Source organism: Talpa europaea (assembly GCF_964194135.1).
Source record: "Talpa europaea genome assembly, chromosome: 2".
Classification (NCBI taxonomy): Eukaryota; Metazoa; Chordata; class Mammalia; order Eulipotyphla; family Talpidae; genus Talpa; species Talpa europaea.
Window position 1 is genome coordinate 97,482,980 of NC_140068.1, and position 20,901 is coordinate 97,503,880.

Here is a 20,901-nt window from a genome sequence, read left to right on the forward strand (position 1 = left end):
TATCAGGTTGTGATCAACAGGAGCGATAGGCTCTTAAACTGTAATTTTAAATTTCAAAATAAATTAAATATCATGGTTTAAAAGAACCCAAGTATCTAGAAGTTTTAGATCCCCCCCCCCCCCCCCACACACACACAAAACCAAACATCCTCTTTAGGGCCTAGGGTTGTTTTGGAGTATTCTGAATTTGTGTATTAGCCTGAGATGGAGAAAGAAAAGCAGACAGAAGCTTCCTGCGTGGCCTGCCATTATTTTATTAAAGGTATGCTCACTTAGCAAACTGGCCCTGAATGCCAGAATTTCAAACCACCACAGAAGTCATTCAACACCTCCACTTGATAGAGGAGGAAGTGAGACCCACAGAAGGGGGGTGATTTGTCCTGCTGATCGGGAGGCACATGGCAAAGATGGCCTGGGAAGTGGCTTGTTTAATACACTGAAGACATGCAGTAACCACCCTCTAAGTGCCAACTAATGTGCTGAGCTAACTTTTGCAGGTTTCAAAAAGGAGATGATGCATGAAGTTGAGAGCATAGAAAGTTTATATAACAGGAGAGAAAAAGCATATAGTAAAACTAAACCCCAGAGCTGTTTTTGAACTTGAAATTTGGTCTAGTGACTTACTCTTTCCTTTATAGAAGTAGTAATAGTACTGATGTAAGTACTAACAGATAAAGTCTGGGTTCTAAGAGACAAAGTTTATAAGCATTTAGTTAATGCCTGGTTCAATAAATGTGGCTTTTTTGGGGATTATTTTTATTATTCTTTGAAATTCACAAGTGATCCCAGAATATTTAAGCATTTGCCATGCTTTGATCTCCAGTGTGAATGAATGCTTGATGAACGGAATTCTTTTACAAGAGCATTTATTGGAGCCCTCAGCTCATTCATGTGTCTACCCACCTATCAGTCTAGCTTTAAGGGAATGACTCCTTACTTCTCACCTTGCACCCTCACCCTTGGGGGGTCAGAATGAGAACTTTATCACTTCTGATATTTCAAAATCACTCAATACCTGTCACAGTATGTATAGGATTCTTTCTAGTATGTCCACCCCCTCCTCCGAGAAAGGTGTTTTAGGTCTGGGGGTAAAGGAAAAAAAGGGTTGTGCTAACCTCTGGGAGGCAAGAAGCCCCTTCCCCAGGCTTCCTCTCCCTGAGCACTTGTCTCCCATTGACCAGACCAGGTTGTGTTCTCAGATTCTTTATTACAAAATAAGAAAGGGAAGTCTGAGGAGATTCATTCATCATAGAATTTTGGCAGGTCGTTGCCCAAGATTACTTGATGATCCACACCGGCAGCTGTAATGGTGACCAGGTAGATGACACCCCCGCTCGAGCCATCCCGGTTCATGGCCAGAGCGATAGCTGCAAAGGGTTTCAGGTTGGAGAGTGGGAGAGAGAGTGGCTTAGCTTCAATGATCTTTCCCTTCCCTTCTGGCCCATACGCCTACTTCCATCTCAGACCCCACAACCCATCTCCTGGAGGTAATTAGTGGTGTGTGGGAAAATCAGCTTTTAGAAAATGCCTTCATGTGTAGCATCTCCCAATGTCCATGGCCTCAGTACCCCCACCCCCAGGATCTATTTAAGTTAGAACAGCTTAACAATAGCTCACAAATTCTTGGATATTTATCAATCAACTCTTGAGCTGGCCCAGTCTAGCCCCAGCACATCACTGATTGTTAGGGTAACCATGGCCCTAATTGGTGTACTCAGAACAGTCCTGGTTCATGCCTCTTGTCTTGATGTCCCATCCAATTGTTCTGTTCCCTTTCACTCACAAAAGCATCCCAGTCTGGACGCTAAAGGAAATGGTCACCCATGTATTCCATGCTTCCTTCCCATATTAAAAACCATCCCCAGGCACCATTCCACCTGCTTTGTTACCATTTGTGGTGAAGCGTCTGCACTCCTCAGGGGACATGCCTGGTTTATATGCTGCGTCCACATAACCGTAGATGTAGCTGCTGCCAGAGCCACCAATGGAAAAGGGCTGTTGCGTCAGCATTCCGTCCAGGGTTACGTACACCTGGGGAGGTGTACAGGTCAGACTTTAGAGAAGCAGACGATAGAAGTAACACTTGAACCCAGGAAAAGAAGAAGATAATTGTTATCAGAGGGAATTGGCGAGCCGGTGGAGGATTGGGGATGGAGCAGATGAGGTATGGGCACAGGTGGTTTGGTGAGGGGAAAAGAAAAAAGAAAAAAGTTCCTTGACCTGCAGAAGGCCAAGTAGACAAAGCATGTGACAAAAGTAGAAAATGATGAAGTGCTAAAAACAGAGTGACACTGAGAAGAGTTCAGAGAAACTGATTTGTATTTACATTAGACATGAGACAGACAGAGCTTTAAGGGCAAATAATATTTAGAAAGCGGCAGAGGAAGTGATTCGTAGAGGTAAAAGGAAATAATATAAATTAGGCACTGTTATTGAGTGACTATGTCACACTAAAGAGAAAATAATTATATTTTGCCTAAGTAGAATAAAGGTTGCATGTTGAAAGTAAGAGGCTATAGGGTTAAAAAGATTGTTTATAGAAATTTGGTACATCAAGAAGGTAAGAAAGGTAAAGCTTTGGTTTACTATTAAAGACAGTGGAGCACCACTACTGAGTCTTGAGCAAATATAAAACTGTATATTGAAAATTCCACTTAATAGTCATCGATTATAATAATGAAGAACAACAAAAAAAAAATCTTTCCTTCCCACTGAGACGAGCAGGTGGTCTCCATATTCTGCAGTGATGCCCAGTACCCCATGCCCCGTATGGTATGCTTTTTAGAGGCAGTCTTTGGAACTCATTGCAAGAACGACATATGACCCTCACTCCCTTCTGTAGGGGAGTGGGGAACCCAAAGGAGGGAGGGCATGTGTGGGAGAGACTCACCTGGCCCCCTTCCCGTTGGTCCCAGCCAGCTACCAAGAGATGTGCAGACAGGTCCTCCCGATATTTATAGGTAATGTTCTTCACCACGTTTGCAGCAGCCAAAACAAGTGGAGGTTCTTCCATTTCCATTCTGAAGGAAAGGATAGGCACAGGGTCAATACAACTGCCTCAAGCCCCACCCTTCTGTGCCATTTTCACCATCCCTTCCAAGTGACGCCTGAAACTATAGCTGCGACAGTTCAAACTCCAGCTCCCCTCCCACATGTATGGGGGAACCAAGTCTCACAGCACCACTTGGCAAGATTTCAATTGTTCCTTCCGTTACCCTGACCCCCTAACCCCCCCTCACCCCAATGATGCATACTCTGCTGCAAGGGCCCTCCCCTGTGGGTAAAAGCAGGTATATTTACTTCCTCATCCATGACCTTGACTTTTCACAGTTAACCCCCAGGTATTCTGGTGGCCACTTTGTCATTTTCTTCCTCATTATTTGTATTAGGATAGTGATTTATAGTTTTCAAATTGCCCTCACATATTTCATTCTCAAAATACCCATATAATGAGGTCTGGTAGGTACTATTATCTTCAGTTTACAAGATGCAGAAACCAGCTTTAAGAGGTTCAAGTGCTAGTTCAATGTAACACTCTGGGAGCCCTGCTGGTGTGGAGTGAGGTCCCCAGAGCTTCATACCCATGGAGTTCCAGCTGGTAGGCGGCCATGTCCGCCACGGCCTGGGCATCAGCAGCTGAACCTGACAGGGCACAGTAGATGCGCTGGTGCAGGGGGGACAGCTTGTCAAACACTCGGTCCACCACTGCCTGGCTGTCAGGAGGGGTCAATAGGTACCAATGTTAGAGCTGCAGGAATTTTTGAGGTTGATCATCCAGTGTTTCTCAACTTTATTGACAAGAGAATAGCCACAGAGTATATGAAAGTTAATGCTTGGAATAAAGCAGGAAGCAAAAAGTCACCTCACATAAATGAACCACAGCAAGCAATAACCAAAATTAGACATATTTTCAGGCTTAGATTTTTATAACAAAAGAAAAAATTATATAAGTTGAGAATGATGTTCTTTTTATTGATTTTTCTTTGCTATTAACCATCTTGAAGTAGACTAATATAGATCTAATCCCACACACTCATTCTGCATGTGAAACACTTGACCAGGAGGGAGAAAGAGACAAAATCAGTTCAACTTTGATGATGGAATATTTGCTTATAGGACCATTGTTTCTATTTCTAAACATAGATGAAAGAGGGTCTTTCAGACCTCTATCCCTATCCTCTTCTCAGACCCTATTCCTCCCAGGGACAAGCCATATAAGCATTTTACACTTCTCCATGAATTCAGTGACTAAAACATGCAACCAATATCTTGCAATGACTGTTCTGGAAGGTTAACTCCATTTTTCCCAAGCTCCAATCGATTTATGAATGGGTAGGAAAAATGTGCATCGGGGGCCATTAAATTCTTTCCAAAAGCACACATGGTAACTTGTACTTACCCTGCAGACACCCGGGAATCGGAACCTATCACAACACCCCCGTCAAACTCTACTGCCATGATGGTTGTCTGCAGAGACACAGAGAATGCACTGTCAGCACAGAAAGAGCCTCGATCCCTTCATGTTACAGATGAGGAAAGATTCCCAGAGAGGGAAGGTCACCTGCCCAAGGTCATACAGTAATGTGGGCCAGAGCTGACTCCAGTACAGGTTCTCTCCATCTTCCCATTTTCTCTACTCTCTCTTGCCACTGCAAGGGAATGCCAGAGTCCAGGTTTGAGACAACACTGGAAAGATTGCATCCCTAAGACCTGGCCTTCTTGAGTGGAACCCTTTCCACTTATAGAGGTGGGATGAGGGTCCTAGAGGCACAAGTGTTCCCTTTCAGGGGAGGGCTCAGGGAGACGAACTTCCAATCACTGGTGAAGCAGCCCCAAAATTAAATGACCACCACTCCACGTGCTCATTGTGTGCACAGATATTGTATAGACGACACAGAGCAACTGTGACCTTGGGAAGAAAGCTCAGGTCTCTTTGAGGCCAGAATCTGTGGCCCCCATTTCCATTTAATCAGAAGTGAGCTCTTTTAGTTTATTGAACAACAAAAAGCATTGAGGGGGGTCACTGGTTAGCAGGGCCATGAGTTAAGGGAGGAGGGAAGCAGCAAGAACATGAGACAGTTTAAAATAAAAGTTTCACTTAAGGATTTCTGATCAAGTAGGTAGGTGTCTTGGTAGCCAGGAGAAGAGATCTATACCAAGGTTTTGATTGGGAGTTTGAGTTGACTTTTCCAGGTCAAGAAAAGAAATTAAGGAAAGGAATTAAGGAAGAATAAAGTTACATATTTTCCCACCGTTGTGTTGGAAGGGGCCTCAAAGATGGCTCCATGGTTCAGGTGAAGAATCTGAGTCATAGAGAGGGCAAGTGCTTTGCGAAATTCACAAAGACTAGTAGCAGGTCTGGGACTAAAAGTCAGGTCTCATTGCCACTGCTTGTTTTGACTTCGTCTGGCAGCAAGGGAGGATTTTCTGACTTATACATGGCTTTACTGCTATCTTTACCCGGCACCATAAATTACTCTGGCCCCAGGGATGACTGCCTGAGTGTGCTTTCTGACACACGGATTTACCACGAACAGAATCTGGCCAGAGAACAAGGGCAACCCCACACAGTGGCTGCTCTCTTAAGAGAAAGCTGCCCTCCAGGCAGGAGCGGTGGCAGCAAGCTGGGTGTAGAAGCCGGTCTGCCTTGGGCTGCCACTGGCCCCAGGCGCAAGCTGGGCAAAGTCCGCAGCAGGGTCTGAGAATGGGAAGAGGAAGGAAAGGAAGCGGGGCGGCACCTGGGCCAAGCAGGAGTCCTCTGGCCCCAAGCTCGGGAAGGCCCCACCAGCTCACACGGACCCTCCTGTCAGTGCTGGGGCCATGAGTTCCCCGCCCCAGAGGGACAGTTTATCAAAGGTCTGTGAGATGAGCTGTCTCTTCAATCAGTATCCACATTCCCGTCTCCCAAATGCTGTCCTCCTTCATCCAGGGCACCAGATCCTCCGTTTTTCACCTTCTCCAACTTGAATTAACAAGCCCCTCTCTCCAGTTCAGAATGAAAGCGAAAGCGCATTAAAACAGCTTCTCCTTGACGCCGGCAGCCGAGAGCCAAACCACCCCCTTCTCCAGCAAAAAGCACCCCCTTCGCCACCCCCTCATATGCGTGGTCCCTTCGCGGGCCCCCAGAAGATCCCCTTCAGAGTAGAGATGCCTTAAATTCATTGTGAGGCGCCAGCACTGGCGCTACAAGCCACAGCCTCACACTTTTAGACTCCACATCCATTCCTCGGTGCTTGCAGGGTCCCCCTGCCATTCCACCTTCCCTTCCCCGCTGCTAACCCTCAAACCCAGATTTAATTACCCCAGTGTGGACTTCTCCGGCCCGGGGCACGTCCCCGGTTGGTGCTCCCGCCCTCAGCATCTCTGCGCCGCGCTTCTTGCTGCTCGGGCACCGGTTCGCGACCCGGGACCGCGCGCCGCGCGCCGCCTCCGGCCCGCCCCTCACCACGCCCTGCCGCCAGGGGGCGCCGGGGGCCCCGAGGGAGCCGCGCCGCGCCGCGCTAACCTGTGTGGGGCCAACCTGCCCGGAGACAGGTGACGCGAGAGCCCCGCCCGAGGCTGGAGTTAGAAAGTCAGTGGCGGGTGCAGCGAGGGGGCCACTTAGAGGAAACGGGGGGCTGGTGCCCGTGGTGGCGCCGAGGATGATCTGAAGTCAGGTGTGACCTCAGCGCCCTCTCCCGCAGCGGTCCCGGCGCGCGCGATCCCCAGTGGGCGGACCTCGTGGCCGGCGGCCGCTTTCGCTTTCCTTTCCCGTAAACGGCTCCCTTCGGGGCGGCGCGGGCTGCGCGGGTTCCCGGGACTTCCCCAGGGCCCCGCCCCGGCCGCCCGCGGGAACCCGGACACCGCGGCGCCCAGACCCCTGCTCCGGGGTGCGACGCCCCGGGCCCGCGCGCGGATGGCCAGCTCGGGGAGGCCCGCGCCCGGCGGGTGCCTCTGCCCGTCCCGGGCGCCCCTCGCGTGCCTGGGCCCCGCGCTGCTGCTGCTCGCCGACCTGCTGCTGCTGCGGCCGGCGCTGCCCGGGGTCCTCTCCCTGCTGGTGCCCACCGCGCCGCCGCTGTCCCGGCTCTGCCTGGTGGGCCTGAGCCGCTGGGCCGCGCTGTGGCTGGGGGCGCGAGGCGTCCTCTGCGCGGCGCCCGGCTCCGAGGGCGCAGGGGTGCCGGGATGGACGGCTGCTGGGAAGCCGCTGGCGGCGGCGCTGGGGTTGGCCCTGCCTGGACTTGCCGTGTTCCGAGAGCTGAAGTCTTGGGGGGCCCCCAGGGTCTCCGACAGCGCCGAGCTCCTGCACTGGGGAAGTCGCCTCGACGCCTTCGCCCTCAGCTACGCGGCTGCACTGCCCGCGGTCGCCTTGTGGCATAAGCTCGGGGGCCTTCGGGCGCCTGGGGATCCCGGGGGTTCTGGAGACACGGTTCGTAGACTTCTGGGCTGCCTGGGCTCTGAGATCCGCCGCCTCCCACTCGTTTTGGTCATGCTGGTCCTCTCCTGTGTCGGTAAGGGGGCTGCGGGGAAGGGGCTGGGGGCAATCAAGATCAAGGTCAGCAGGGCAGGCTGGTGTGGGTCTGGGAACCCAGCCCGGATCTTGAGGAGACCCTCCTGTGTGGAGGAGAGAGTGCTGGACGCCTGTGTGATCCTGTGAAGCTGCTTCACTGAGTCCCTCTGGCAAGCCCTTGCCTTTGCGGCCTAAGGCTCCAGCTTAGATGGAGAGTATCTCACTTTCAGAGATGATGCCAGAGGAGCTCACTCCATGGTCTCTAGCCTTCTAATGAAACCCCTAAACATCTGGTGCAAACACAACATTGTGTTTCAGGGTGGCCTGGCCTGTTCGGTGCAGGGATGTGACCTCAGGGTTGTCCTTCTCTGCAGCCTCCCAGGACAATAGCGAGTGGTGGAGGAGGGGTGGCTGGGACAGCCTGGGTGGAGCTGAGCTGCTTACAGTTGATGTTTGTGACTGAACCATCTCTCCTATCCCTCCCCAGGGGAGATGGCCATCCCCTTCTTCACTGGCAGACTCACTGACTGTATTCTACAAGATGGGGCAGCCACGGCCTTCACCAAAAACATAATTCTCATGTCCATTCTCACCATAGCCAGGTCTGGGGGCTGAAGATGGAAACTGGGAATGTGGGGCCCTGAGAAAGAGGGAGTTGGGAGTTGGGGCTGCTGTCCAAAGTGCACTTCTGCAGGGATACCTGGGACATACTCTGTCTCCTGAACATGCCCTAACCTTCCTTTGCTCCAACTCTCCTTAGTGCAGTGCTGGAATTCATGGGTGACGGGATCTACAACAGCACCATGGGCCACGTGCACAGCCAGTTGCAGGGAGAGGTGTTCCAAGCTGTCCTGCGCCAGGAAACAGAGTTTTTCCAACAGAACCAAACAGGTTTCACATGAAACTCACTCTACATGGCTATACCCTTTATATACCCATACAACCTCTTTTACACATAGCCTTGCTGTGTCTGTTCTCTTTCTCTCTCTCTCTTTCACATAAGCACGCACACATACACACACATGCACACACTGCTATTGCTTATTCTTGCTACACATCAAGAGCAAAATACCTTCAGAAAGACTTAATTTTTCCAGCCAAGCTTTTCCGCATAAATTTATTCCTATATGTGTAGTTAGATAGAAACCACAGAATTTCAAATATGGAAATTTTGAGATCACAGAGTCTAACTGCCTTATTTTATAGTGAAAGAAACTGAGGCCTGAACCCTAATGCTGAAACTTCCTGTCATAAGTGACAGAAGGAAGTGGAGGGAGACCCCGGTGTTCTGACTCCCAATCCGGTGCATGGCACAGTTTCCTAAACTGCATTCCCGATGTGCCCACCAACTCTATTAAATGACCAGTTTATTAAGCTCTTCCCACCTGTGTGTACAGCATTGGATAGGCAAGACACAGAAATCTGTCAGAAAAACGGAAATTTACATGGGTATTGATTTCCTTATAGTTAAAATGAGGGGCCTTGGCCAGGCTTTTCTGCTCTAGCACTCATCCTTCCTGCACTGAGATTCCCCAAACCTCCCTCTATACCTCACCATTTTCCCAGCCTCCTTAGAACGCCTTGTTGACACCTCTCCCTGATGTTCTTGCCACTGCTAGTCTCCCATCCACTCTGAACCTCTCATTCACTCCCCTCTCTTCTCCCCAACTCCTGGCAGGTGCCATCACATCTCGGGTAACAGAGGACACGTCCACCGTGAGTGAGTCTCTGAGCGAAAGGCTGAGCCTACTGCTGTGGTACCTGGTGCGGGGGCTGTGTCTCTTGGTGCTCATGCTCTGGGGGTCACTGTCCCTCACCATGGTCACCCTGGTTACCCTGCCTCTGCTTTTCGTTCTGCCGAAGAAGCTGGGAAAATGGTACCAGGTATGTTCAGGCCATTGGCCCAGGTACACTGGTCCCCATCTCCCGGACTCAGAGGGCTCGGTTCCTCTAAGATTTCTTCCTAACTTTCTTGGCACACTCCCTGATTGTGCATCTTGCTGGGTCTCAGATTGCTCACAGCTGACCTTTACAGTCTCTGTGTCTTTTAACTTCAGACCACATCTGTCTTTAAGGATACGATGATCAATTTCAAGGATGTGACCCCTGACAGCCCCTATGAGTCATTTTCCAAAGAGATACCTTAGTATCTCTTTAGTCTTGGGGTGTGCCTGTGCCCCTTTCTTTTTTTTTCCTGTCCCTCTCTCCCTTTTCATCTTTAATCTCCAACCAGGTAACTCAGACACTAGTGTCCCTTATGGTTTTCCAACCCTCTGTGACATCTCTTGTCTATGTCTCCACAGTCACAGGCCACAAAGAAGCAGGAATCTCTGGCACAGGCCAGCCAGGTGGCCATCGAGGCGCTGTCTGCTATGCCTACAGTCCGGAGTTTTGCCAATGAGGAAGGAGAGGCCCAGAAGTTTAGACAAAAACTGCAGGAATTGAAGACACTCAGTCAGAAGGAGGCCCTGGCCTATGCATTCGACACCTGCACCACCAGTGTGAGCACCTGGGGACGCCTGGGTCCATTCCCTTTCCCTACTCCACCTCTGGGTGGTGGTTGGTTTGGTGTCTTCATCTTATCAACCTGAGGCCCAGTTAGCCCACTCAGTGTGCCTCACCTGCTCCCTCTTTTACACACGGTGGTCTGCTTCTTTTCCCAGAGTATACAAACTGGGAAGAGGCTATGTCTTTCAGTCTAGGGCCTTCCTTTCGCTCTCATGGTGGGCGTGGGGAGCCATGGATTCCTGCGCCTGGGCCTGCTTCATGTTAGGACTGTGTGGGTGTGACAGCCACAGGAATAGAAGGAGCCAAGGATGAGGGGCATATGTGATGTCACTGAAAGAGAACTAGACCAGCAGTTCCTGGCTGATGCTGCTGTTCACTAGCTCTGGGACCATGGGCAAGTGACTTGCCTTCTTCAGATGGTTTCCTCATTTGAGAAAATGAGAGTGATATCAATTTGTTCATAGGGCTTTTGACATCAATAGTAGATGACATTACATTCATGAAAGTCTTTGGTGCAGAGCAAAGTGCTCCCCAAGCATGTGATGATGGTGTTGCTGACAGTGATGACTTGATCCCTACCGTGAGGAGCTGGGTAGGCCCCCATGGGCTCACTAAGGTTTAGTCTCCCTTTCTACCCACTGAGCCTGTTGCTGTTACTTAGGGGAAAGAGACTTTATATCCCCTTAAAACTAATGATTCCAAATCACCACCTCTAGTGTCTTCAACCACAATCTCATTTCCCTGTGGTCTCTGCACAGATCTCAGGGATGCTGCTGAAGGTGGGAATCCTATACCTCGGTGGGAAGCTGGTGACCAGTGGGGCTGTAAGCAGTGGGGACCTTGTTACATTTGTTCTCTACCAGATCCAGTTCACTACAGCTGTTGAGGTGAGCTCCCTCCGCTTCACTTCCCAGTGCTTTCCTGCCCCCACCCCAGCACCATCATTGTCACTTTCCTTCTATTTGCCCTTTTCATACCCCATAGCCTTGGCAAGCAGATCGGTCTCTCCACTCCCTCTCACTTGTCATACCTCCTCCCCTTGCAGGTGCTGCTCTCCACTTACCCTAGTGTACAGAAGGCTGTGGGTTCCTCAGAGAAAATATTTGAATATCTGGACCGGATCCCTCGCTGCCCACCCAGTGGCACATTGACTACTTCAAGCTTGAAGGGCCTTGTCCAATTCCAGGATGTCTCCTTTGCTTACCCAAATCGCCCAGATGTCCCAGTGCTGCAGGTACACTCCACCAGGCCCTCCACCAGCCTCACCCTCCACTCTACCATCCTAAATTTCCTCCTGGACTCTGCCTGTTTAAGACCATGTACAGATCCTTCCCAACCCTTCAAAGGCAAAAGTGAGCATCATCTATTCCATAAGACTGCTCTAAACTTGAGAACCAGTTTGGACTTGCAAGGAGAAGGAGAGAAGAGGTTCTAGGGAGAAGAAGCATCTCACATCCTAAAGAATCGCAGAAGCAAAATCTGTGCCTCCCGTCTTCCGTCTTTCCTTCCCCTTTCCAGTTTTTTTTTCATTTCTCTTATAGTATCTGGTATTTGGTGTGTGGCATAATGGTGCTTAGTTTTGCTCTTTCTGTGTCTCATCATCCACCTCTACTCATTTGGGGAGTAATCATTCCCACGGATGTGCATGTGGAGGGTAGAGGTTCTATTTTCCCAATTTCTCCTTTCTTCTCTGGAGTAAGACAATATGGTATGTAACAAGACAATGATGGTGTCAAGGTCAAGACAAGGCCTCTTACTGTGTGATTCTCTGAATTCCAGGGGCTGACGTTCACCCTGCGTCCTGGTGAGGTGACGGCCCTGGTGGGGCCCAATGGGTCTGGGAAGAGCACAGTGGCCGCCCTGCTGCAGAATCTGTACCAGCCCACCGGGGGGAAGTTGCTGCTGGATGGGAAGCCCCTTCCCCTATATGAGCACCATTATCTGCACACACAGGTGAGTAAAAAGGTGGCTTGGGGGAGGGTGGACACATCAAGTAAGAAGGGCATTTTCTGCACTATTTACAATAGCTAAGATATGGAAACAACCCAAATGTCCCCAAACAGATGAGTGGATCAAGAAGATGCGGTATATATATACAGTGGCGTTCTACTCAGTGATCAAAAAAGATCCATGCCATCCAACATGAATGGAGCTGAAAGGGATTGTGCTGAGTGAAATACATCAGAAGGAAAAAGATAAATATCAGATGGTTTCACCTATAGATGGAATATAAAGAAACCAAACAAAGGATGAGGAAATAGAGGAAACTTGCAAGCTGACTGCAGATCTGAGGCATTCAGCAGGGGAGGAGGAGGGAGAGGGATCCAACCGGGAGAAAGAAGGGCAGAAGGGACTGTGGTGATGAATTCTAGGTGCTGTGTGGGTGAGAGAACTATGGGGACTACACCTGCGGGGAAAAATCAAATATTATACAAAAATGAACAATGATGTAAGAAAATAAATACATTTAATTTAAAAAAAGGGGCACCCTCACTGAGCATCCTCACTGAGCACTCTGAAAGGAGGGCTAGGGAATGATAGGCGACCTTGGGTGGCGATCAGGGTGTGGTCAGGAGACAGGGTGTGTGATTTTGTGATATAGCCTCAATGAAGATTTTGAGTCTTCAGTCTTTAGATCCTATGTCTCTCTGTTCTCTGTTCTCTAACTCTTCATCATATTTTGTCCTAGGTGGCTGCAGTGGGACAAGAGCCACAACTATTTGGAAGAAGTTTTCAAGAAAATATTGCTTATGGCCTGACCCAGAAGCCAACGATGGAGGAAATCTCAGCTGCCGCAAAGGAGTCGGGGGCCCACGGTTTCATCTCTAAACTCCCTCAGGGCTACAGCACAGGTGCTCTCTCCACTCACATGACACCTAGACATCTTTACCTTTACGAAACCCCACTAGCCATACTTTCATTCATCACTTCGTCTTGCCCCATGGCATCAGTTTGCAGTGGTGCGATGTGGTTCCCATGACTCCTTCATCCTCACGTCTTCAGAGCTCCCTCTCCTTTCTCTCTCAGGTCCAGTTGCATCCACCAGACCGTGTGTGTGTGTGTGTGTGTGTGTGTGTGTGTGTGCATGCATGTGTGTGCAAGTGAGCACGCTTACAGCTCTCACCTTGGCTCTTGTCTCTGCAGAGGTAGGCGAGGCTGGGAGTCAGCTCTCAGGGGGTCAGCGGCAGGCAGTGGCCTTGGCTCGAGCATTGATCCGGAAACCACGCGTGCTCATCCTGGATGATGCGACCAGTGCCCTGGATGCAGACAGCCAGTCACGAGTGAGAGAAGCATCTTCTTAATGCCTACATCCCACCCAGTCTTCCTCCACTCACCCTCTATCTGTGAAACTGACATTATAATTTTCCAAACCAGCCCTTGCAATTCTCCATTCCCAGTAGCTTCTCACCAAGATGCTTAGAACCAGTCAAAAGAGACTGTCCATAGATTCTGAATTTCTGCAGCTAAATATAAAGAAAAGACCATCCGAATACTATCAGTATTGAGCTTTTACTATGTGTCAGAAAGGCTGCCAGGCCATTTGCATATACTGGCTCTCTGAGTTATCCATCATGGTTGCTCAGGAGCTGGATGTTATGATCCTCCTTTTATAGATGATAAAATGGAGGCCAAGAAAGGTTGAATAACCTGCTCAGTGTCTTTCAGCTGTTGAGTAGCAGATCTTGGACCCCAATTCAAGTCTGCCTGATGTGAATGTTCATGCTCTTTATCACTAAGTTATACTCCCTTTAAAGAGAACATTAAAATGCCCAGCCCACAGGTAGAGGGGCAAGACTATTCAATATCCACTCTTTTCTTGTGGGTGACACTATAGGACTCTGACTTTTGTCCACCATTGCCACTTCATGTAAATGGCCCTTAACAAATCAAAGATTTGACAGAGAAGCACTCAGAACTAAATCTTCCATCTCCTTGGAGTGGCTGGCAGAGGCAGCAGTGGTCCTGGCGAGGTCTATCCCAGCTCTGGTAACACAGATGTCTCCTGAGCTGGGCTCTGTCCCCAGCTCTGAGCAGGTCTGTGTCTCTTCTAGGTGGAGCAGCTCCTGTACAAAAGCCACAAGCGGTGCTCCCGATCTGTGCTTCTGATCACTCAGCGTCTCAGCTCCGTGGAGCAGGCTGACCACATCCTCTTTCTGGAAGAAGGCACCATTCGGGAGGCTGGAACCCACCAGCAGCTCATGGAGAATCAGGGACCCTACTACAATATGGTGCAGGCTCCTGGGGCGACAGGTGACCTAGAATGAAAGCCTTCTCAGACCCTCTCTAGAGTGGAGAGTTTGGGAACAAAGATCTTAGCAGCCTTGCAGAGTAGGCAGCTGCTTGTTGGGGAATTATGCCTGAAATTCTGTGGTATGTGGCCTGAGTTATGCCTGAAACTTTGAAGTGTGGGGCCTGCGTTATGGCCGAAATTCTGCCAGGAATGCTTCCCCTCCCCAAACTCCTCCTCATAATGCAGGTTTCTTGAAAGAAAAGGGGGATTATGACTCCTTACTGTAACTGGGCGAAGACCCACGGCTGGTGTGGCTAACACCCTTGAAATGAGAGATATTTAGACCACTAAATATTTAAACATTTAAATATTTGGAAAGTAGTGGGATCTCTACTTTCCAATATGACCAAGGAATATGCTGACCCCCAGATACCCCGTGGGCTCTTGGGCTTTTGGTATTCCTAATAAAAGTGGTGTTTGTACTGTGCCTTGTCGTGTTTTTCCCCTCCCCCCCCCAAATGACTCACAACCTCCCTGCACCCTTTCAGGAGCGGGCCTGGGCGCCTTTCAGCATCTTCGGTGTTTTCAGAGCCTTCAGCGCACTATCTTCTTCCTTAATTTTTCTATTTCCCGTACTTGTCCCCTCGCTTCCCCACTCCCCGCCAAAGATGGGTTGGAAGGGGCTGCAGGGCCCTCGGGCACCAGCGGCTGCCGCTCTGAGCCTTGGCCTAATCTGAGGTGGGAGTTGGAGGGCGCAGGTCGCCAGGGGAAGTGCGAGCGCCCCGCCGAGGAGCTCACACTCACCACCCATCACCCGCGTCCTCTCCCGCAGGCTCAGCCCCTCGGCAGGGGCGCCCGCGAGAGCTTCCCGGCGGGGTTGGGGGGAGCGGGCGGGGCGGGGCGGGGCGGGGCGGGGCGGGGGGGCTGGGCGCTGGTTGGGCGCCCATCCTGTGACGCTCACAGTTGCTGGGCAGATTAGCCCAGCGCAGGTTGCGAGGACCGGCTGGGTTTAGCCGACCCTGACGCCGGGTGAAGCCAGCATTACTCGGGGAGGTGCGGGGCCGACCGGACGGTTCCAGCGGGCGGCTACGGGTGGAAGGGCGGGGCCTGTGAGGGGCACCTCCTCACTGTGCGGACGCCGAGCCCTCCCCTCGGAGTCCCTTTCCCCTACCTGCCGCGCGCGGGCCTGTGGCCAGTTGCCCCAAGACAGGTGCTCTAGACTCAATGACCCCACGAACTCCTATTCCTCCCCGGCTTTTATGAAACGATGCCAATCTCATGCCATCCCCCTACACGAAACTGAACCCCACTTCTTGCAGACTTCCAGCTTTCTGGTTGCGGCCACCCCACCCTCGGTATCTGCTCGCGCGCAGAGGATGCCCCGGCAAGCTGGTGTCTCCCGTTGCAACCTCACAGCCAAGAGGCTCTCGAAGCCCATTCTCTCTCTTTCTTCCTTTCTTCTGACCATTTATCCCCGCTGTTTCCCCAATCTTCATAAAGGCGGAGCAGAGAAGCCGGTCCCCAATTTGATATTGCCGGCCCCAGATCCGTCCTGTAAAGGGCAGGGGGATGTGGAAAAAAAATTCTGGTTCCCTCCCCTTAAGGCTGCAGGCTTTCGCTTTCACTTCCTCCTCGGAGACAGACAGATCCTCGGGTGCTTGCGGATCATGGCGCTGCTGGAGGTGTGCGGAGCCCCCCGAGGGCGAGGGGACGACTGGGCATTCCCCGACGCGGGAAGCGGGCTTCGCTCGGACCCTGGACACTACACTTTCTCCATGCGATCTCCAGAGCTCGCCCTCCCCCGAGGAATGCAGGTCAGGGATGAAAGGGAAGGTGCGGAAGAGGGCGCTGGGGAACGGAGTGGCCACCCGGAGCTTCCCGAAGCCCTGGACCGCAGGAGGGACTTTGCTGTAGCTGGAGAGCAAGTGGCCTCAACCCGGGATGCGGCCACGTGGGGATCCGGGCTGACTGCCCGACCTGAGCAAATGAGAGTAGGGCCAAAAGGTAGAGGAGAGGCGAGGGTTCCCATGGGGAAATAAGAACCTTCGCTGCATTTTTTCATCACATACATTTCACCAAGCGTTTCTCACGAGGCCCTCATAAGACGGGGACAGTGGAGTGTTCTGGAAAACCTATGAGCGTTGGCTGTAAGCCTGGCGGCAGCCACTCACTACTGTGTGTCCTGGGACAAGTGGCTCCATGCAGGTCTCAACCTCTGTTCTGCAAAATGGGGATACTACTAATAAACATGCTTTCTGAGGGTTAATTCCATTCTACGAATGGGAATGAATCCTTAAAATGTTAGCTAAGGCAATTATTTCCTCTCTTTTCTATTCCTTGGAAAATGGAAAAGGTTCCTGCAGATTACCTCTTCTTTTCTTTCTCTCATGTCACTTCCTCATAGAGGTTGGTTATAAACTGTTCCATTGTTGATGATTGGAGAATTTCTGTGAGCTCCTCACTCCACACTCTCTAAGTCCCTGTTCTGGAGCCTCCTGCAGAAGGTTTCATGGTCCCTTCTTTTGCCTCTTCTCTCTCATTAGCCCACCGAATTCTTCCAGACCCTGGCCAGGAATGGAGAATGGGACGCGCGGAATGAGATGGTTCATGGTACCACCACGCTGGCCTTCAAGTTCCAGCATGGAGTGATTGTGGCCGTGGATTCCCGGGCCACGGCTGGGAATTACATTGGTGAGTGTGTATGTGTGTGTGTCCCATAGTAGAACCTGGTGCAGCAAAGTGCACATGGACATTGATTTAGGACACCCAGGGAGGGCTGTGTGGTCATTCCTTCTCTCTCAAAACTCCATCTTCTTCCAGCTGACACAAGGGTGAACAAGGTGATTGAGATTAACCCTTACCTGCTTGGCACCATGTCTGGCTCTGCGGCAGACTGTCAGTACTGGGAGCGGCTGTTGGCCAAGGAGTGCAGGTAGGCCAGGACTCTCATCTCCCTTCTAAATCTGCTGGTCCATCCCATCTTCCATCCTGGGTCTTTCAAATCACACACACACTCGCCACATCCCATGCTAATGCGGCACCTTAGTGCCAATGTTTTGGTGATGAAAAAAGCATTCTTTCAAATCTTTCTGTGCACCTGTCAATTATTTAGCACTGACACCATCAGTCTTGGTGGGAGAGTATCATTTACTAAGATTTCTTTATGTGGTTTAGATATTTAAATCCCAAATCCCTTCCTGATGATTAGATCCGATAAAACCATTCCTTTTCAGTGTGCTCGTCAATCATTTCCTTCCATCAAGTGGGTCTGTCAGAGACCTAACCTTTTCCTGCCACCACTGAGCTCTTTCTCCCCTAACCCTATCCTCACCAGGCTGTACTACCTGCGAAATGGGGAGCGGATCTCAGTGTCAGCAGCCTCCAAACTGCTTTCCAACATGATGTGTCAGTACCGGGGCATGGGCCTCTGCATGGGCAGTATGATCTGTGGCTGGGACAAGAAGGTGGGTGCGCTCCATGTCCCCAACCCTGTATGAGATCTGTTTCCCCATTGTATACTCTTACCTCCTCCCTTACAAGATCATGGCATAGAGAATGCTGGGCTGTAGAATGTTCTGCAGACCCACAGGCTGGCTCTTGGTTCAGAGGTGGAGCACTATATGTGTTACACAAGCTTGTCTCTTTTAAAAAGGCTGATTCCAAGTTTGTTTTTCCTTTTTATTCCTAAAGTTCTATAGTGCTACTACAGTGTTGTCCTAGTCCAGATGTTCCTGTGGTAATTCTTATTTTTTTGTCCACTTTTCATGCCTCACACTTAAGCCTGTGTGTTACTAACGATGCCCTCTCTGTTCCAACCTGGAACCTTCTCTCCTCCACAGGGCCCTGGACTCTACTATGTAGATGAAAATGGGACCCGGCTCTCAGGAAGTATGTTCTCCACGGGCAGTGGCCGGCAGTTTGCCTACGGGGTCATGGACAGTGGCTATCGGCAGGATCTCAGCCCCAAAGAGGCCTATGACTTGGGCCGCAGGGCTATTGTTCATGCCACCCACCGAGACAGCTATTCTGGAGGCGTTGTCAATAGTAAGAACGAACACTTCCGGGGGTAGGCAATGGTTTTGTGGTTGGGAGACTCAGGGAGGCAGAGTGTGTGTGTGAGGGATGTTTCAGAATCAGAAGAGGGGCATTCAGAGTGTGAAGACAATGGCTACTCCATGTCCTTTCTCCTTTGCCTGTAGTGTACCACATGAAGGAAGATGGCTGGGTGAAGGTGGAAAGCACAGATGTCAACGACCTTATGGACCAGTACCGGGAAGCCCTTTAGTAGTGGTGGTGGCTGCCAGTAGCCTACGCGGGGAAAGCTGGTCTACTCAGGGACCTGGGCCAGCTTATGCCCCAGGAGAGGAGGGGCCTCGCCTGAGCCCAGAAATGGAGGACCAGCTGCCAGAGATGCTGGGAGGAGTTTATACTTTTGTGTGTTCTCTATTTCCAGAAAGACCTCCCTGCACTTTCTGGGGCGCCACAAAGCATAATAAAGGAAAAATGGTTATAAATGTCTCTGTTGTGGCTTAGTGGACTTGGAATGTGGTTGTTGGGGAGGGGGCAGGAAATAGAGAAGGTTTTCTTGAGAAGACTCAAAATCCTCACTAAGAAACAGGGCCTTACTGACTATTTCTCTGGGTTTCCTTTCCACACTCATCTCTCCAGGATCTCAGGAAGACTGACCGTGGTTGCTTGTTTATTATTGCAGTTTAATATTGGGGTCCTTCCTGTGGGGATATGAGCTGGAGACTGCTCCGTGGTTCATTGGTAATGGTTTGGGTGTTGGAAAGTAGGGCACCTGCTTTAGAACAATAGCTTTTCAGTTTGTACAGTTGGATAAAAAAGCTTCCAACACATATGTGTGTGGTAATTATAAACACAGGACCATTTACCTTGAATAACATTCAGGACAGATTGGATATTGAGTGTAAGATAGATATTAGAGGTTCAGTTTTACCCTGTGGCATGCTCAACAGAAGATGACAGGGTCATGACCGAAGAGATAGGTGATAAGGAAAACTCTCGTAAGGGAGGTGAGGGCGGAAAAAGTAACCATCTTAGAAAGTGAGATGGACATAATGAGATTTTCTGAAGGGTGTTGGGACAGGAAAGAGCATGGGTGATCACCTCTCAGAGGAGAGTTAAGTTCAGTTAAGGAGAGGTTAAGTTTGAAAGTAGGAAGAGATCTTTAAAATCCCAGGATGGACAGGGTTGGGGAAACTTTAGGAATCCCCTACTTCAAACTCCACATCCCACCCTCAACTATATTTAAAGTTGAAATAACTTATTGGTAATCACACCAATAGCATTCAGGAATGGTTTGGAACTCAAGTGGTCCTTCCTTCGGGGATGTTTTGAGTATGGGGGATAGTTTCAGCCTGCAGAAATATTTTTGGAATAAACAAATGTTCAAGTTTCAGGGATAGGCTGTCGGTAGGGTGGGACCTATAGAAACTTATATACTGTTCTCATTAATGATAAAATAGACCAAGAAACAAAGTCCACTTCCCTCTGATGTTGAAGGCCTCCCAACATATATTGGAGCATAACTTTTGAGGCATCTGAAGGTGAGCTCTGCCCAGAGTGTGGTGTGGAGAAGGACCAGGAAGATAAAGGGTCAGGGCCTTCTCAGGCACAAAACTCTATGTAGAAACCTACTTAGGTGAGAGATGCTAGAGATTTCTATTTAGGAGAGGTGCTTTGTGTTTTTTGCTCAGAATGGGGCTGTTTTTACCCCAAGACCCTGCAAATGGGGGAAGAGGGCAGACAGTTTTCTAAAAACAGGTTCAGAGTCCGAGATAAGAAAATTCACTTCTAGGCCTCCCTGGTGGTGCTGCGCTGTGAAGTAGTCTGCTGCCTCTGTAGCACGAGTTCGATTCCCGGCGGCCAGGGAGATACCCACATGGCGTGGCAGACCTCTCCTGTCTAGCCCGCTGCTCCCCTCAGCAGTGTATTTCGTCAGTCTGCCTGTTCTGTTCCCCGCTCTGTCTCTGGTGAATCCTCTCACCCTTCCGCGCCTGTGGCCTGTACTCCAGTTCTTGCATAAATAAATAAATCAATCTTTTTTTTAAAAAAAGAAACTTCACTGTTTCTTCGATTACAACGCATCCCAGCTTATGAAAGAACTTTAGCATTTTTCTAAATCGCAGTCGTTTCCTATTACAGAGTAAGTGTTGCCAAAGGCTGGTAGTGACTCACAGGGGGCCTGGCTCGGGCCCCAGGAGCTGGGATCGGTTTCTGCGTCTGCGGGTGTCGCGCTCCCCCTTCTGGCCGCGCCTGGAATCAGGCGTTGCCGGGAAGCGAAAGCGAAAGCCTGGGCAGGGGAAGTGGAGCCGAGGCGGCGCGGGCGCTTCCAGCGCTCCGCCCTCAGCCTTTAGCCGGAGGACCCGGAGCCACGGCCGGTGAGTGGCTCACGTCGCACCTGGGCGAGGCGGGAGGACGCAGCTGGAGCCGCCGGGCCGGGGGTCTTTGCTCACCTTTCAGGGGGCTGCGGCTCTCCCCTGCCCACGCCGTGCCCCCGCGTCGGGTCACGAGGGGCCGTGGGGGGCCAGGGAGCCGGGCAGGCGGCGCCGGGCCCCTGGGAGCTCGCCGGCAGCGGGAACAAGGGTTAAAAAGGACGGGGGAGGGCCTCTCCGGTGGCGCAGCAGGTGAGCGCTGGGTTGCGAAGCTGCCC

The 20,901-nt window shown here is 50.8% G+C and overlaps 3 protein-coding genes across 3 annotated transcripts; 2 read left to right on the forward strand and 1 right to left on the reverse strand.

Annotated features, from left to right (window-relative positions):
* Positions 1-1,171: 1,171 nt before the first annotated feature.
* PSMB9 (proteasome 20S subunit beta 9) lies at positions 1,172-6,361 on the reverse strand (the record flags this gene model as incomplete). The annotated part of the gene is made up of 6 exons (XM_084228159.1): positions 1,172-1,367; positions 1,890-2,031; positions 2,891-3,020; positions 3,582-3,713; positions 4,400-4,467; positions 6,302-6,361. The coding sequence occupies 6 exons, from the start codon at positions 6,359-6,361 to the stop codon at positions 1,240-1,242; spliced, it is 660 nt and encodes a 219-aa protein (XP_084084285.1). The 3' UTR covers positions 1,172-1,239.
* A 534-nt stretch (positions 6,362-6,895) lies between these two features.
* Positions 6,896-14,283, forward strand: TAP1 (transporter 1, ATP binding cassette subfamily B member; the record flags this gene model as incomplete). Its single annotated transcript, XM_084228448.1, has 11 exons — positions 6,896-7,487; positions 7,974-8,088; positions 8,247-8,377; positions 9,165-9,370; positions 9,790-9,987; positions 10,753-10,881; positions 11,040-11,228; positions 11,774-11,947; positions 12,684-12,846; positions 13,139-13,275; positions 14,047-14,283. 11 exons carry the CDS (start codon positions 6,896-6,898, stop codon positions 14,257-14,259), a joined length of 2,247 nt encoding a protein of 748 aa, XP_084084574.1. The 3' UTR covers positions 14,260-14,283.
* Positions 14,284-15,877: 1,594 nt separating this feature from the next.
* Positions 15,878-18,574, forward strand: PSMB8 (proteasome 20S subunit beta 8). Its single transcript, XM_084228006.1, has 6 exons — positions 15,878-16,039; positions 16,769-16,916; positions 17,046-17,157; positions 17,560-17,689; positions 18,065-18,269; positions 18,425-18,574. Exons 1-6 carry the CDS (start codon positions 15,893-15,895, stop codon positions 18,508-18,510), a joined length of 828 nt encoding a protein of 275 aa, XP_084084132.1. The 5' UTR covers positions 15,878-15,892; the 3' UTR covers positions 18,511-18,574.
* Positions 18,575-20,901: the final 2,327 nt, after the last annotated feature.